The sequence below is a fragment of the Medicago sativa genome, chromosome 3 (assembly GCF_051527215.1).
Source record: "Medicago sativa cultivar Bolivia chromosome 3, Bolivia_mono, whole genome shotgun sequence".
In the NCBI taxonomy this organism is placed as follows: Eukaryota; Viridiplantae; Streptophyta; class Magnoliopsida; order Fabales; family Fabaceae; genus Medicago; species Medicago sativa.
Genome location: NC_140751.1, coordinates 23,108,854 through 23,127,642, shown reverse-complemented (window position 1 = coordinate 23,127,642; position 18,789 = coordinate 23,108,854). Strand labels below are relative to the sequence as shown.

At 36.3% G+C, this 18,789-nt stretch overlaps 1 protein-coding gene across 1 annotated transcript; it reads left to right on the top strand.

Moving 5' to 3' along the window:
• Positions 1 to 12,744: 12,744 nt before the first annotated feature.
• On the top strand, positions 12,745 to 14,121 carry LOC146936460 (uncharacterized). The gene has a single exon (XM_085749210.1). It carries the CDS (start codon positions 12,745 to 12,747, stop codon positions 14,119 to 14,121), a length of 1,377 nt encoding a protein of 458 aa, XP_085605336.1.
• Positions 14,122 to 18,789: the final 4,668 nt, after the last annotated feature.

The following is an 18,789-nucleotide window of genomic DNA, read 5'->3' as shown; positions in this document are numbered from 1 at the left end:
TTTTAAGCCAAATCCAAAATATTGTGGCCTACACAACCATGTTACCAAATCTCCTCTACCTAAAAACCCGGTGTCTGCACTTAAAGACCCAAATTGGAAAATGGCCATGGATGATGAATATAATGCTCTAATTAAGAATAAGACGTGGGACTTAGTACCACGGCCACCTGATGTCAATGTAATAAGATCTATGTGGATTTTTAGACATAAAGAAAAATCTGATGGTTCCTTTGAGAGGCATAAAGCCCGACTTGTAGGTGATGGTGCAGGTCAACAGGCTGGCATTGATTGTGGAGAAACATTTAGTCCAGTTGTTAAACCAGCAACAATTCGGACTGTTCTTAGTATTGCTATGTCAAAATCTTGGCAAATTCATCAATTAGATGTAAAAAATGCTTTTCTACATGGCGAGCTAAAAGAAACAGTGTACATGCATCAACCGTTAGGCTTCAGGGACCCGACAAATCCACATCATGTGTGTCTTCTCCGTAAATCTTTATATGGTCTAAAACAGGCTCCTGGAACTTGGTACAAACGATTTGCAGATTATGTTTCTTCAATTGGCTTCTCTCAAAGCAATTGTGATCACTCTCTCTTTATCTACAAGAAAGGCACTCATATAGCTTACCTCCTCTTATATGTGGATGATATTATTCTCACTACCTCTTCCGATAATTTGAGAAAATTTACCATTTCGCCACTAAGTTCAGAATTTGCTATGAAAGATTTGGGACCCCTACACTTCTTCTTGGGTATTGCAGTCACTCGCCACTCCCAAGGTCTATTTCTCTCACAAAAGAAGTACGCAGAAGAAATTCTTGTCCGTGCTGGCATGTCATCTTGCAAACCTTGCCTCACACCGGTTGATACAAAACCGAAACTGAGTGCAACTGATAGCTCTCCATTTGAAGATCCAACTCTCTATCGAAGCCTTGCAGGTGCACTTCAGTATCTCACTTTCACTCGACCAGACATTTCTTATGCAGTACAACAAATATGTCTCTTCATGCACAATCCCATGGAAGCTCACATGCACGCTCTCAGACGTATTTTACGCTACATTCGAGGCACCATTCATCATGGTTTACATCTTTATCCATCATCTACTTCCTCCTTAATTTCTTATACAGATGCTGATTGGGGAGGGTGCCCCGACACTAGACGTTCCACCTCTGGTTATTGTGTGTTTCTTGGGGATAACCTACTCTCATGGTCGTCCAAAAGGCAACCCACATTATCTCGATCTAGTGCTGAAGCCGAATACCGTGGAGTTGCAAATGTTGTTGCTGAATCATGTTGGTTACGAAATCTACTTCTTGAGTTACATTGTCCTATCCACAAAGCCACCATGGTTTACTGTGACAATGTAAGTGCAATATATCTTTCAGGTAACCCAGTTCAGCACCAACGAACGAAACATATTGAGATGGACAACCATTTTGTTCGTGAAAAGGTAGCTCGAGGTCATGTTCGCATTCTTCACATTCCCTCAAGATATCAAATTGCAGATATCTTTACCAAGGGTCTTCCCTTAATTCTTTTTCAAGATTTTAGAGACAGCCTCAGCGTTCATCAACCTCCCGCTTCAACTGCGGGGGAGTATTAGAATATGTCTATATTGATTGTTTCACTTGTAAATATTGATTAGTCTTTCATTAGTATTGATTAGTCATTCATTAGCCATGAATCACAATTCATGAGCCTTTCATTAGTATTGATTATCCATTCATTAGCCATGAATTACAATTCATGAGAATTGTTTTAATTTCCTAAATAGGTTTGTAAACAGTTGTATATATTTTCACAAATGATATCAATACAATCAGGGAATTATAATCTTATATTATAATCTTATATTTACAGTAACAATAGCCGCATTCTGAACTAGATGCCACATTCCTTCCGCAAATCCAGACATTTTTTTTTTGCCTCTTCACACCCTATAAAAACATTCTAATCATTCTCATAATTTGTTTCACAAAATGGACAACTATTCGAACATTGCACGCCTTTAGCTTGTAGTCTCATACGAGTTGGGAGAACACCTCTCAACACCCTTCATAAGAACACCTTTATTCTTTCCGGAATATGCTCTTATAGACACAGTTTAACGGGTATGGTTGGATTTAATGCTCTTAAAGACACAATTTGAATTGGAAACAAAAATTATCTTATTAGTATTATTGAAAATTTTGTGAAGTCCACTTGTACAATTCTTGCATGCAAAGATTTCTTAAAGCTTATATATGGAAATAATATATTTTCTAACAAGAGATTTTTGAATACGTGGTTGTGGATAGGTATGAAGAGGAAACAAATAACAAATGGAGTTGTAGGTAAGGTCTATCACACATACAATGAGGATTTGAAAATCAATATTGTAGTTTGGTTTTTCTTTTTATAATCTTGATTAGATATATCCTTGAGGAATGTATTTTTAACATTGTCAATAAATCATTGAGGAAATAAAAATGAGGACTCCACTCTCTCTCAATTTATGAACCCTACTAATGGCTCCTTCTAAGGATGACAATCAAGCTTCATTTGGATCAAACAGATCTCGAAATGATATTTCACATAACAATGTAGGCTGAACATTCACAACTTGTAGGAACTTAAATCTTTCTTTTAGAAAAGTTTGATATCGAAGACATTGTGATACTTCAAGACCATATGTAATTCTAGTTTTCCAAATAATGAGATCATATATAAATAATCATCACCAATTCTACTATCGAGGTGTTGTGAGTCATACACTATTGTATGGTAATCCAAACTAATTTGGATCAACGAATATATCACATTCAAGTCTACAAAATAATAATGGTCTTTATCCTTGGCCTCATGTATCTTATAGTCAAATACCCTGTATCACACATGGAATATTTAGAAGAATTCGTAGTCCAATGCCTATGGCTATGACTTTCAAGGTCCTCCTCCAAGGGAAGCAAGATGGATGGTTTATCTGAAAGCGAATTGGATTTGTTCAAAATGTGAGAATGTTAAATTTGAATTCATAACCGAAATGCCTCATTTTATCTTAAAATCAAAGTCAATATTATCATATTTTGGACAAATATAGTCCCTTTCATGTAAACCATCTAGTTATCTACAATGTTTGTAAGATGCAAAATTATCTATTATTTGTCTTGCATCCCCTAGAGGAGAACCTTGAAAGAGATAGTTGTAGGAATTGATTTTAGGAATTGCACTAGAAATAACTCAAAATATTTCGTGAAAGATAGAGTACTATACCATAAGATGCATGAGGTTTAGGATAGAGACCATTATCATTTTGTAGACCAAAATATGATATGGGTTATCCAATTTTTTTTGGTATGCCATACATTAGCAGAAGAACTGAAACACCTCTACATCAGAATAAAGGATGAAACCTCACAAATGGAGCGCCGGTTTTGTTCCTCCGGATTATCCCATGAGAGCACCATGCAGTCTATGAGGCATGTGGGTGTCGATGTTGAAGTCTTGGTTATGGTAATGTGATCATATGGTTGTCCGCAATTACTTCCAAGGTGCTTCTCGAAGTTCCAAATAGAAAATTCATCCACGCAACAACATGTGATTGCTCCATTCCAAATTAGACCCGTCACAAGTTCATATGTCTGGTACCATTCAAGTTCGTCCTGTACCGCACTAGATCCCCTACACGAATAATTTTACAATCTAACAACCATGATAAGATTGTTTTTCTCTTAAATGGTTGTCTCACAGTTCGATGATGTAATGATGTTCCGGGAATGGATATTGTTTCTGCTGCTGTTGAGTTTTGCAACTGTTCGCCCATTGAAGATGTTTCTGTTGTTGTATTTTGTGCTAGTTTGACAATTGGCGATGTTTCTATTTTTGCTGCTGCTGTTGTGTTTTGCAACGGTTTGCCTATTGAAGATGTTTCTATTGTTGTTATTGTATTTTGTGCTAGTTGGACAACTAGCGATGTTTCTGTTGCTGTTGTTGTTGTTTTGCAACGGTTCAATGATTGATGATGTTTCTACCGCAATAGTATTTTGTACTATTGCAGTAGAAACATCATCAATCATTGAACCGTTGCAAAATAAACCAACAACAACAACAGAAACATCACCAGTTGTCCAACTAGCGGAAAATTCAACAACAACAACAGAAACATCTTCAATCGGTGAACCGTTGCAAAACACAATAGCAGCAGCAGAAACAGAAACATCGCCAGTTGTCCAACTAGCGCAAAATACAACAGAAACATCTTTAATGGGCGAACAGTTGCAAAACTCAACAGCAGCAGAAACAATATCCATTCCCGGAACATCATTACATCATCGAACTGTGAGACAACCATTTAAGAGAAAAACAATCTTATCATGGTTGTTAGATTGTAAAATTATTCGTGTAGGGGATCTAGTGCGGTACAGGACGAACTTGAATGGTACCAAGACATATGAACTTGTGACAGGTCTAATTTTCAATGGAGCAATCACATGCAGTTGGTGCGGGGATGAATTTTCTATTTGGAACTTCGAGAAGCACCTTGGAAGTAATCACGGAGAGCCATATTATCACATTGCCATACCAAAGACTTCAACATCCACACCCACATGCCTCATAGATTGCATCGTGCTCTCATGGGATAATCAGGAGCAATAAAATTGGCGCTCCATTGCTTGGGGTGGTAGAGTTACTTACGGTATTGAAACCTCACAAATGTCTTCAATGGCAAGCAATTCTAGAAAAAAGGCAAGTTTCCATAAGTTGTGCAAGTCCAATTTTCATCCTTATATGAAACATTACTTTAAGATCACTTTCGCAAATGAAGCTTGATCGACATTATTTGAAAAAGCCATTTGTAGTGTTGACGAAGTGAGAGAGGGCCAAGTAGTCATTTATCGTTCCTTGATGATCAATTGACAAAGTTTTAAATATACAATCCTCATGGATATTTCTAATTATGATTAGAAAAATAAAAAAAATAAAAAACTACGACATTGATTTTTAAGAAAATACTACATTAATTAAGTGAAGATAAAGTAAAGAAGTAAATCTAGGCTAAAACACTAAAAAAAAGGCATTGATCTCTATATAATGATGCGTAATGAAAATACTCACTCGCTTCCATATCACAAAGCAAACATCTATAGAAAAATTCCCTCAAAAAATCTATTGAAAAATTAAATATCGAGCATAAGATAACATATAAAGAGTTGTATATAAGTGAAACTTGAAAGAGAAATCAAAATAATGTAAATATTATAATAACTAAAATGATAGATATGTTGCATAGTAAATAATCACACTCTCAACAAAGTGATTTACACATTTGTGTAACCTTGTTCGTAAATGAGGAGACGCCTTAAAGAAAAATTCAAGGAAAATATGGTGAATGGTACAACCATTATACTTTTGGGAATTAAAATTTAAGTGTTTAATTATATTATTGTTCTAAACGAAATGAGAACAAAATAATTGTGAGACACATGCATATGCAAAATCATTTAACATAATATATTGATTCAAAAGAAAATAATATATAAAATTAGCTATTAATATAGTGTGCACAAAGAGAGTGATCATATTATATATTTATGCACTTAAAATTTATGAGAGCACTTACTTTGCATATTAATAATGGTCATGCAGGTAGTTCACCTTGAGCCACGTTCTATATGTGTCACGAACCTTATTGATTAATTGTTCACCTTGGTCCATCTTCTTCCCTGTTGCCAGTTGCTAAGGATGTCTTCTTGTGAGTCAGTTAGCTTTCATGCTTTGTCCCCTTACACTTCTTCAGTAGGAACACTTTAAAACATATTAGTTGATGGGCATCACCCCATGTCAGAACTATAGAATCTGGGTATAATGTGTGTGTTTGGTTTGGCGGTGGGCAAAATTAATTTTGATAGAATTGAGTTTGAGAGAATTGATTTTGGTCAAAAGTAAGTTGGATGTGAATTAATTTATGTTTGGATACACTCATTTAAAAGTGATTCTTATGTAATAATGATGTTTGGATAGATTGAATCAAAATTGCTTTTAAATGCATAATTACCAAAATAGGTCCCAACTTAAATTACATTACTTTTATATTTAACTATGATTATTTTCCTTCAAAATAATTTATTAAGTAAAACGTTTAGACCAAAAACTATATATTAAGTAATAGGTAAAAAAATTATATATTTATCAACCGATTTCTTTTTTCATTAAATTATTTTAACTTTTTTTAACAATAAAAAATATCCTCTCACCAAAAAAAGAAAAGAAAATAAGCACCAAAAAATTAAAATAAAAAAAAAATAGAAAGCCTATGTAGAAATTTAATGGGCCAGTGAGTTAAACCTAACAAAGAGCCCAAGAGCATCTTCTTCAACCTATCGTCAGTTTGCACAAGTTAAGCAGCAGATCTTTGAAAATCAGAAAGCAAGTTACAGAGAAGGCAAGGGTAATATAGGTAGATAAACATGTCACACATCTTTAAAATTCAAAATCGATTCAGTCCCACCGCAAAAGCTCCATATTGTAGCTTCAACTGAAACCACGTTTTGGGAGTAAAATCAATTTTCACTCAAACAACCCAAACATCTTAAAAAGCAAAAAATCACGTTTTCGGTGCTCAAACCCACGTTTTCAGTGCTCAAACGCGTTACCAAACACATAGTATAATAGTCATGGGATGAACATCTATCGCAATTAATATGGTCAAAGAAATTAATGTAGTCAAAGAATAATGAATTTTTTTCTCAAAGAAATTAATGGGATGAACATCTATCGCAATTAATATGGTCAAAGAAATTAATGTAGTCAAAGAATAATGAATTTTTTTCATAAAGAAATTAATGTAGTCAAAGTAGAATTTGTAATGTCTGATAAGTTATTTAAATACCCAAAAAAAAACGAATAATGAATTTTTTTCTCAAACAATTAATATGGTCAAAGAAATTAATGTAGTCAACTTGTTGAATTTGTTATAAATTTATTTTATTCAATGTGAACACATTGTAAATTTTAAATGTATAAAATGATTCAAAGTATAAAATAGTATAATCCATTCTGTATTTGGCCTTTGATTTTGTCAAAAAAAGAGTATTTGGCCTTTGATTTAATCTATGTAGTCTGTATTATGGACCAAATATATTAAATATCCAATGAATCTAAAAATTAATTTTTTGCTTATAAATGTGACCTGGGGAGTATTCAATTATAACTAATAATCCATTACAATAATGCTATTTTTACATAATTTTCGTTGACTGAATTTTACATGATTACTCTATCTGGTCTCAAATATAAGCAACAATTGTTTTTTATATTTATTAAACAACTTATGTATTTGGTCTAATAATAGAATAAATACATCATTTACTTCATGAAATTGTAAAAAGAATATTTGCTTACATTTGAAATTGTAAAAAGAATATTTGCTTACATTTGAAATTGTAAAAAGAATATTTGCTTACATTTGAGACCAAAGGGAGTACTAAACCATTAAAAATAATTGTATTGTTAAATAAACTAAACGATAAACTAAAAGAAAAACTAGACTCTAAAACTAAAATGACTCAACTAGGACTAAATATTTTTGGTATTTTCAATTTTTTTTATTTTTTTCGTATTTTTGGAAACAGAAAAATAATATGCGAAAAAAAATGACAAAAAAATAAAGATAGAAATAAGCAATCTAAATTCTAATCTACGTCTACCTTACTAAGGGTTTCAAGTCAGACAACTAGGTGCTTGTTTCCCTAATTACTAACCAGTTAATTCCTAGCTTCGGTAATGCACCACACAACCCAATGGGTATCATCCACTGGGTACCTACGACTAGGGTCAACAATTCCTATGGTATCTTGGGCTAATTAATAATCACTTATTTCCTAGACAGATAATTATCAGTAAAGGGATATAAATATCAAGATATAAGCATCCGATTAGTGATAGCAATATAAGGTCCTGTCACAACCTAATTAAGTACCTAATCTAGGGTTGCACCTCTCACAGAAATAAAGACTATAATTTAATAAAACTTTATAGTGGACAAAAGCATAAATGAAAAAAATAAACGACAAATTAAATTATATAAATATCCAACAAAAATATACAGAAGTTCATCTAAGAACTCTAACCTAAAAAGATTTAGTTACACATAGTAACTACAAACAGATTACTAAAGATAAAAACATACCCTAAAAAATCAAGGAGAAGATATAAACTCTTCTGAAGCTCCAGAATCGTCTTCCTCTTGAACTGCTCCAGTTCTGAACGAGAAATTCTGAATGAAGAAGGCTAATATTTATAGTGAGAGTTTCTACCTGGGTTTGGGTTAAAATTGCAGACTTTACCCAAAATAATAACAAGAAAAGAAAAATGTGCCCCGAGTTTTTAGGTGCTAGAGGCACATTGTTAGTTTGCCTAGCGCATGAGAGTATGGCAAAATCTATGCCCTAGACGCATGAACAGTGCCCTAGGCGCATGGATACCTACTCCATGTGCTTGGCACATGGTTCATCTACTAGGAACATTTTTCATGTTCTAGGCACATTGCAAATGTGCTAGGTGCATGACACCTCTTTCCTGGGCCCAAATTCTACGATTTTCGGTCATTTTAAGTCTTCGTCTTCAAATAACTTGCCTTAGGACTTGGGAACATAATTCCTCCCATTTTTATGTCTTCTGAGGCCTCTTGAATCTTCATTCTTTGTTTCCTTGAATCTTCGTAATTCTTCGGATGTTCTTGATTTGCAGATTTGCATGATTTCTTCGTGAATTACTTCAAAAACCCCCTCAAATTTCTATGTTTTGGGAAAACTAAAAATACAGACTCAAATATAGAAAACATTACAAAAGTCTCTAAATCATAGGTAATCGTTCTAATACTCCTCCTTTTTGCTGCTATTTCCTACTAAAATAAACTGAAAGCATGCTAAGAATAACATAGGATGACCTGTCATCAAAACCTGAAACTTAGACTGTTCCTTGTCCTCAAGTAACGAAAGAAATTTATTCTTTGCATTTTATTTGGGAAAAACATACCTTTCCGGGAATTGTGCTTAGGAATCATTCATTACATCTATAGCAGAGCAGCAGCTAAGCTTACCGCTATACAATCAAGCGGGTATGGCTTGGTGAAAGTAACCTATATTATCAGTCATACTCTTTTCTATGATACACGTATGTATTTCCTAAAGCTAGTAGGGTTGGTCACGACATTTTCCCACTCCAGTCGTCACATGAATGTACTTTACTATAAATTTGAAACAATTATAAACAGACAGTCAAGTTAAAGTTATTCACACACTTGGAGGACTTTGGGGGTTATAACTTGGATTAATTTAAGGATGGATATATTTTGGGAAAGTAGGCTAATAAAAGAACTTGGAGTTAGTTCACTAACATATGGATTCCTAATAAACATTAATGCACAGTCATCCTTCCTTCCTTGATTCAAACAAGATGGGTAAAACAGTAGAACATTTTTGAAGGTGAGAAAAACACAAGAAGGGGGGTTTGAATTATGTTAGCTTTTTCTTCGTTTTCTCCTGTCATACCCCAATTTTTGACCTAAGGTCCCACTGACACGTGTCCTCTGACCCGGAATATTCTCTGTCTTTTCAGTGAAAATTTTGGCAGAAAGGTATTTTAAAATACCTCATTTTTGGTTCCGAGTCGGACCCTCTTCTCTCAATTTTTATTTTTATTTTTATCTTTTAGTTTTTTAATTAATTTCCATCTTTTATTAATTCTCTTTTAATTTTAATTTTAATTTTAATTTTAGTTTTAAATTTTAATTTTTATTTAGTCATTTTCTATTCTTCTATTTCTAGCTTTTTTTTTTTATTTCTTTTTAAGTGTCCAAAAATAATAGTGTCCAAAAATTCAATGAGTCCAAATTAAATCATTCCGAGGTCCAATTTTCTTTCTTAACTTTCTCCATGCCACAATTAACTGCCAAGGTCAGAACTTTGTTTCCAAATCCATTACACGCGTTTTCAATCACCTTCAATTCCCATAAAATCCATTCAATCCCATTTAACATATTTTTTCCCTTTTCTGAATTGGTCTTGGCCTTAAAAAGAATGAGACTGAATTAGAGAAGGGGACAATTCTTTTCACACACAGTAACACACACGCACAGCTTCAAACCTCACAACAGGAATCCAATCACCAATTTCCCATTCACCAGTACCAATCATACCAGTAACCAAAACTCTTTCCAACACACATAACCACAGCCAGGCCATCGCACAAAGCAATCACAACACAGTCAGTTAAATCAAAACCAACACATCTGTTACCACTCTAACCCAACATCATCGATCCTAAAACTCATATCACAACCCATAGAATCACCAACAGCATCGTACCATTGCCAGCAGATTCAAACCAATCCAAACGGACCCAAAGGTATAGCTTTACATTGTTAGATCTAGTTTTTTTAGGTTTTAGGTTATTAAAAAAAAAAAACAAAAAGAAGCAAAGAAAGAAGGAAGAGAAGTAGGAGGGAGCCGTGAAAGAAATTGAAAAGAAAAGAAACAAAAAGAAAGAAGAGACGAGAAGGAAGAAAGAAAAGAAAGAAAATGAAATAGATGGGGACGGTGGGGTTACTTGTGTAACCTTGTGATTCAATGCATACGGGTGCATGTCTTACCATGCACCCTCGCCCCTGCTAGCCTTCAGATATCGATCTAACAGCCTGCACCCTCTTTTCCTTTATTTTCTATTTTTATTTTATTTTATGTCTCTCATGCATTTTTATATTTATTTTGCATCACATTTTATTATTTACTATTATCATATGCATATTTAAATTTTGTCATTTATTTTATTGCATAAATTTAGAATGTAATTAGGTCAATTGTATAACTATAAATGAGAAAAAGTGTGTGTGTGTGTGTGTTTTATTTCTTTAAAGCTTTATATATATCAAAAAATACAAAAAAATAGATTAGGTTAGGAGATTTTGTGGTGATCCAACGTCACTACAAAATTCTCACGCTTTTATTTTTATTGCTACGTTAGTTTTTTTTTATGTTCTATTCAATATTCAAAAACAACAAAAACATTCAAATAATCAAAAAATCATAAAAATATTTTCATAATAAACCTTGATTTTCAATCAAGTGATCGTTCTTTTTATTTTCTTTCTTAATCAAATATCAAATCAATTTTAATCATACTTTAAGACTATTTTCTTTCAATATAAAAATACAAACCAATTCTCATTTGCCACTTGGCTTTTCATTTTAAAACCTTTTTTCAAAACTAATAAAAAACACTCAACCAATCAAACGTCAATTTCTACCCCGAACTACGTGATTTTGATCCTTCACGGGTACGTAGGCAGAGGACTCGTCCTTCCAAATCAATAAAATGTAGATAATTAGGTCTTCCTTTTTTTTAATCATTTCAAAGTTTCATTTTTTTAAAAAAAAGCAAGCAAGTTTATAGCACAAAACGTTAAATAAAACCAAAACGTTCTCGTAGAGTACTACGAATATTTAGGGTGCTAATACCTTCCCTAAATATAACCAACCCCCGGATCCCCCAATTTAAATAAATTTTTTCAAAGTCGTGAAATTTAGTGAATCAATAAGCTAATCAAATAGCCTTGATCTCCGAAAAATGACGCGACAGAAATGGCGACTTCACTGGGGAATCCCCCTAAGAGGGTTGAGCCTAACTTGGTCTTATTTAATTTTTGTGCTATAATTTGCTTAAAAAAAAATCCAAAAAAATAAAAGATGGAAATTACGTGTATATTTGTTCTCCCTTCTTCTTTCTCCTTTCTTAAAACGTGAGTGGTGAGATCATAAGTCCTACACCCGGGCTTGAGTGAAAAATAAGATAGGACGGGGTACGATCATAGTGCCATACCAGGAGCGGTCCTGCGATATGTGTGCATGTGATATAACTCCACTCAACGTGGGTTTCAAGAGTAGTACTATGTCACCATGAGCAGTCGTGATTGGCATTATTATTTTTGAAATCCTTCAAACGTTGAGGACCTTTAGATCACCCTTAACCCATCTTGGCCTCTTTTAGGACGTAGTGCGGTGGCTAAACCAAGAGCAGTCTTGACTTTGGTCGTCACGCGATACTACACTCAAACTAAACTTCCTTACGAATATTATTGGACTAGGAGCAGTCCTACGCACCGATATGTTCATAAGGGTAGTTGTAATTTGGGAACTTGGTAGAACCTTTGTTACGAGTGCAATTCAAAACCATAGTCCTTACCAAATGGCGTTGTTACCCTTGACTCCAACATGTGGACTTAACCTCACCATATATTCACCGTTTGTGTTAGCATAACCATGCATACATGCATTCATTCATAAAAACTTTTTCCCATCAAAACATCGAAAGACTTAGATAAGTTCTTGTAAACGTCGGAGGAGTAGACCTTATAAAGAGGGACACCAAGGAATACAGTTTCAAAAGTCTTAAACTAGACCTTAGCTTTGTTGGGGACTTTGTCTTTGGCTTTGCTTTTGTTCTTAAAGGAACCGTTTTTAACATTTCAAATTATCAAATGAAACAATATTCCTTATGATGTTTACAATTACTTTGACAAGTCCTTCGAAAAAAATGTGTCTATTTTTGCATAAGCACCTTGCATCATTTTGCATTTCATAGTCTCAATTCCGAGTCTCACAAGTTTTCCTTCTCCATGAAAGGTCAACCCACCTCAAAAGTGTCATGGCATCCTCGTCCGAAATCAACTCGCATTTACAACACTCTAGCAATCATAAAGAGAAGATGGAGTTTCTCGAGCAAGAAAATCAATTGCTCCGTGAAGAAATGACAGCCATGCAGACTAAAATGGACGAAATGACTGAATTGATGAAGACACTGACGGTTGCCCAAGCACCTCCACCTCCTCCTCCTCCTATCAGGACTCAAGGTGAAATTGTTTCTACTGGCCCTGAATGGATATTTTGTGCTGATACTCCGGGGTACTCTGCTCCACAACGTTCCGTGCCTTGGTTCCCGCCTCTTACTGCTGGCGAAATACTCCGTCCCATTGCTTGTGAAGCTCAGATGCCTACCCATCAATATGTAGCCCATGTTCCTCCACCTCCTATGAGAGCTCCTCCAGTCGCTATGACCTATTCAGCACCTGTGATACATGCCATTCCACCAGATGAAGAACCCATCTACCATTCAGGGGATACGGAAGCCTATGATAGAGTGAATAACTTACAGCAAAAATATGATGAAATTCAGCGAGATATGAGAGCCCTTCATGGGAAGAAAGTGTTTGGGAAGACTGCTTACGATCTCTGTTTGGTGCCAAACATCCAGATACCCCACAAGTTCAAGGTCCCAGATTTCGAGAAGTATAAAGGGAACTCCTGTCCTGAGGAACATCTAACAATGTATGTGAGAAGGATGTCTGCCTATGCCAAGGATGATCCGATCCTTATCTATTTCTTTCAAGAAAGTTTGGCTAGTCCTACCTCAAAATGGTACATGAATCTAGACAAAACAAAGATCCAAACTTTCTGTGATCTGTGTGATGCTTTTGTAGAACAATACAGTTACAATGTGGATATGGCCCCAGACCGAAGCGATCTTCAGGCTATGACTCAGGGAGACAAAGAAACATTCAAGGAATATGCTCAGCGATGGAGAAATGTCGCTGCCCAAGTCAGCCCACGTGTGGAAGGGAAGGAGATGACCAAACTTTTCTTAAAGACTCTCAATCAGTTCTATTACGTGAATATGGTCGGAAGTACGCCCAAGGACTTTGCTGAGATGGTTACTATAGGTGTACAGTTGGAAGAAGGAGTCCGAGAAGGACGATTGGTCAAAGAAAGTGTTCCCGCTAGTAGTTCGAAAAATAAAGAGCAGGAGGTTAGTATGGTGAAAGAACAGCAGCCTCGACAACAGGCCTCAAGGGCACAATTTGCCCCGATTCCCATGAAATATGCGGTTTTGCTTCCACAGTTGCTCGAAAAGAATCTAGTCCAGACCAAGTCACCTCCTCCGGTGCCAGCAAGATTGCCAGCATGGTATAGACCTGACCTTTTCTGTAACTTCCATCAAGGGGCACCTGGCCATGATATTGAACATTGTAATGCACTGAAGAAAGAAGTCCATAATTTGATCCGGACCAATCGCCTGACTTTCTAAGTCTTGACTCCAAATGTGCAAGCCAATCTACTACTAGATCATGGTGTCTAATGTTGCAACACAAAGAGGGATTAGCTGCAATTGAGTCGATGTTGATGTTTTCTTCCGCTACTCGATTTGTTTAAATGATGTTTATTGTTTACTGCTTTTCAAAAAAATCCTTTCGTTCCGCCCGAGACGAAAGTGAACTGGTGTAGGGCGTTTTGCTTCTTGCATCGTCATCATTAATAAAAAAGTCATTTGATCCCGACTTTGTTTTTTATTTTGTGCTTTTTTCTAGAAAAAATGGTAATACAAAAAACCAAAAAATAATCATTCTCAAATATCTGCATAATCATAATTTATACTCACTTGTCAAAATCAATAATCAAATCATGCATTAATAAACCCGTTGAACACATTAACCATGTACTCTCTTCCAACTTTGAGTTCCTTGTATCCGAAGCTGAAGAAGAAAAGAATGAAGAGACTCCCGATGAGATCTCTCACATACTGGGGCATCTTAGCCGTCGAAGCTATAAACGAAATCAAGAAGATTGTCCAGAAGGGGGCATTCACTTCCGAAGACTGGCATGAGATGTTATCGTTACCTCACATGGGTATCGTGCTTCAATACACATTTCAACAGGGGCAACCCCCCCTCCATCCCTCAGTATCGTGCTTCCCGCGGAGGTCGAAGTCCCGTCAATAGGAGTTCTGCTAAAGTCCAAGCTTGATCGAATTTAAACGCATGACGACCCTGTACAAATATATCCAAAGAGGTTTGAAATAAGCTTCTAACAAAAAGGGTTCGTCCCCATGAATTTCAAGAATGGAACTTTGTACTACTTTCTAACTAGACTCCTGGGGCAAGTGGACGCCTAATTATGAAGACCCATGTGCAATGTCTTTTTTACAACTATGGATTGTGACAAACTCGCACGTCCCGTGAATGCCAATGCAGTCAAGAAATACTTTGTCAAAAAATAGAAGCTCGATAAGTCGCAAACCTGAAAAAGCGGCTTATGCAAAAATGAACGTCTCGGTGGACTGAAAACCCGAAAAGGGCGGTCCAGGCAAAAATTAGAGAAAAAAATGATGATTATCCTGATAGATTGAAAACCCGAAAAGGGCAATCTATGCAAAAGTTAAGGATCATGACAAAGTAACTGCATCAGTCAGGCACAATCCACTTGGGGCATCTTGACTACCAAAAGACCTCCGATTCGAAGCGTCTGCAAATCAAAGACTCGGAACTACGGGCATTTAAAGTTGTTAGGGAGTATAACGGTTATTGTGTTCAATGTACCTTCCCATATATTTACCATTTTCCAAATTTTTCAAAAGATCCGTGGAGCCATGCCATTGGTAGGCCACCACTCAATTCATCAAATTCGAGCCTGTGCCCATTTATTTGGAACTCTCATTTATCCTATTTGCAAAATTTCTTCTATTTTTGATGGCAATACTTGAAGCAAAAATTTTCAAAATACAAAATCCTTTTTTTACATCTTTTGAAAAGTGTGAACAACAAACACACTCTCTTTGAACTTGTGAGTAGTCGAAGCATACATCAGCATCCGCCTCGAGAACGGTTACGTTCCAGAAGAGAAACATGGCTAAGCACAATGAAGAGGACCTCTGCTTCGAGCAAAATGCTTTCACAGTCAAAACAAAAAAAAAACAAAAAAGTACAAAAATAAAAGCTCGCTAAGTTGAAAACCTGAAAAGGCGGCTTAGGCAATAGAGAGCGTCCCGGTGGACTGAAAACCCGAAAGGGCGGTCCAGGCAAAAATTAGGGGCACAAAAAAGGAATATACTCCCGGTGGACTGAAAACCTGAAAGGGCGGTCCAGGAAAAAGTTAGGGATTTTCAAAAAAATATATATACAAAAATGACTGTTGAAGCATGCCAGTGGAACAACGGTCTGCGTCGGTTTACAAATGGTGACTTCGACTTTTGATCAAGAATGGGCTCTATCCCCAGGAGGCATTAGTTGCTACTTTGTGCCTTGTCTTCACCCCATCAACGGCTCAATTTGTTCACAATGATATCATCTCCAAGGAAGTTTGCCGAGTGTTTGTACTGCGATGTCGGTCCTCCTCCCATCTTACCCGTCATGTCTCGTTTCATCGAGTTACCCGTCATATATAATTTATACAGTCGTACAAGCTACATCCATACATTCATGCATTCATACAATCATACATTCATACGTTAATACTTTCACCCATTCATACACTCATGCATACACAACATATACACAATATCAATTCGTACATGGTTGCATCAGTCACCCAGAGTCGTGTTCAATCGTGTCTTTTCAGTTCGGTCTCTACTTATCATTGTGCCAAGCCGTAAGTTTCTACACATGAACATCAGACATTTACCTTCTCGTCATCAAAAGTGTCATCCCCAGTGTGTCTGGTCCAGAGATGTCACTCATTAAAAGCCCGGTGGATTCCGGCGAACTCTTACAAAGGCCAGTGGATTCTGGCAAACTTTTATTAAAAGCCGAGTGGATTCTCGCAAAAGCCCAGTGGATTCTGGCAAATTTTTATTAAAAGCCGAGTGGATTCTCGCAAAAGCCCAGTGGATTCTGGCAAACTTTTATTAAAAGCCGAGTGGATTCTCGCAAAGGCCCAGTGGATTCTGGCAAACTTTTATCAAAAGCCGAGTGGATTCTCGCAAAAAGCCCAGTGGATTCTGGCAAACTTTTATCAAAAGCCGAGTGGATTCTCGCAAAAGCCGAGTGTATTCTCGCAAAAGCCCAGTGGATTCTGGCAAACTTTTATCGAAAGCCGAGTGGATTCTCGCAAAAGCCGAGTGGATTCTCGCAAATGTTTATCTTGTTTCAAGCTACCAGTCCTAAACAACGGACAGCTTGAGTCTACCTTTATCTTGTTTCAAGTGGCAAGTCCTAAACAACGGACCGCTTGAGTTTACTTTTCATCTTGTTCCAAGCTGCCAGTCCCAAACAACGGACCGCTTGAGTTTATCATTTATCTTGTTTCAAGCCGCTAGTCCTAAACAACGGACCGCTTGAGTCTACTTTTCATCTTGTTCCAAGCTGCTAGTCCTAAACAACGGACCGCTTGAGTCTACCTTTTTATCTTGTTTCGAGCTGCCAGTCCTAAACAACGGACCGCTCGAGTCTACTTTTTATCTTGTTCCAAGCTACCAGTCCTAAACAACGGACCGCTTGAGTTTACTTTTCATCTTGTTCCAAGCTGCCAGTCCTAAACAACGGACCGCTTGAGTTTACTTTTCACCTTGTTCCAAGCTGCTAGTCCTAAACAACGGACCGCTTGAGTCTACCTTTTCATCTCGTTCAAGATGCCAGTCAAAAACAACGGACCGCTTGAGTTTCCTTTTTATCTTGTTTTAAGCAGTCAGTCCTAAACAATGGACGCCAGTCAATTTCTATTTCAATTTCAAGTTCAATGGTGTCGTCCTCAGTTTATCTGTTCTAGAGACGTCGCCAATCAATTTCAAAAGTGTCATCCCTAGTTTATCTGTTCAAGTGATGTCGCTAAAAAGGTTTTGTCTTCATTAAGGTATCGTTCCAAACCGATACGGTAGTAGACAATCTCTTCCCCAGTGAAACTACAATTCCCCAGCGGAGTCGGATCCCTTTCTTTAACGGATTTGGGTATCCTGTTTTTTGTTTCTACCCCCAGTCAAATCGTCTTTGCCGTCCTGCATTCATACTTGCATCACGAGCATTTCACAGCATCTTAGGTCAAAAATTGGTGTACTTTTGTATTTAAGTCTCTTCGTTCCGTCAAATCAAAGATTTCATCTTCAAGTCTCCGGACGAAGAAACTTAAATAGGGGCATCTGTCATACCCCAATTTTTGACCTAAGGTCCCACTGACACGTGTCCTCTGACCCGGAATATTCTCTGTCTTTTCAGTGAAAATTTTGGCAGAAAGGTATTTTAAAATACCTCATTTTTGGTTCCGAGTCGGACCCTCTTCTCTCAATTTTTATTTTTATTTTTATCTTTTAGTTTTTTAATTAATTTCCATCTTTTATTAATTCTCTTTTAATTTTAATTTTAATTTTAATTTTAGTTTTAAATTTTAATTTTTATTTAGTCATTTTCTATTCTTCTATTTCTAGCTTTTTTTTTTATTTCTTTTTAAGTGTCCAAAAATAATAGTGTCCAAAAATTCAATGAGTCCAAATTAAATCATTCCGAGGTCCAATTTTCTTTCTTAACTTTCTCCATGCCACAATTAACTGCCAAGGTCAGAACTTTGTTTCCAAATCCATTACACGCGTTTTCAATCACCTTCAATTCCCATAAAATCCATTCAATCCCATTTAACATATTTTTTCCCTTTTCTGAATTGGTCTTGGCCTTAAAAAGAATGAGACTGAATTAGAGAAGGGGACAATTCTTTTCACACACAGTAACACACACGCACAGCTTCAAACCTCACAACAGGAATCCAATCACCAATTTCCCATTCACCAGTACCAATCATACCAGTAACCAAAACTCTTTCCAACACACATAACCACAGCCAGGCCATCGCACAAAGCAATCACAACACAGTCAGTTAAATCAAAACCAACACATCTGTTACCACTCTAACCCAACATCATCGATCCTAAAACTCATATCACAACCCATAGAATCACCAACAGCATCGTACCATTGCCAGCAGATTCAAACCAATC

Coding starts and splice junctions, on each gene's coding strand:
- LOC146936460 (XM_085749210.1), top strand. CDS start 12,745: ATGGAGTTTCTCGAGCAAGAAAATCAATTGCTCCGTGAAGAAATGACA.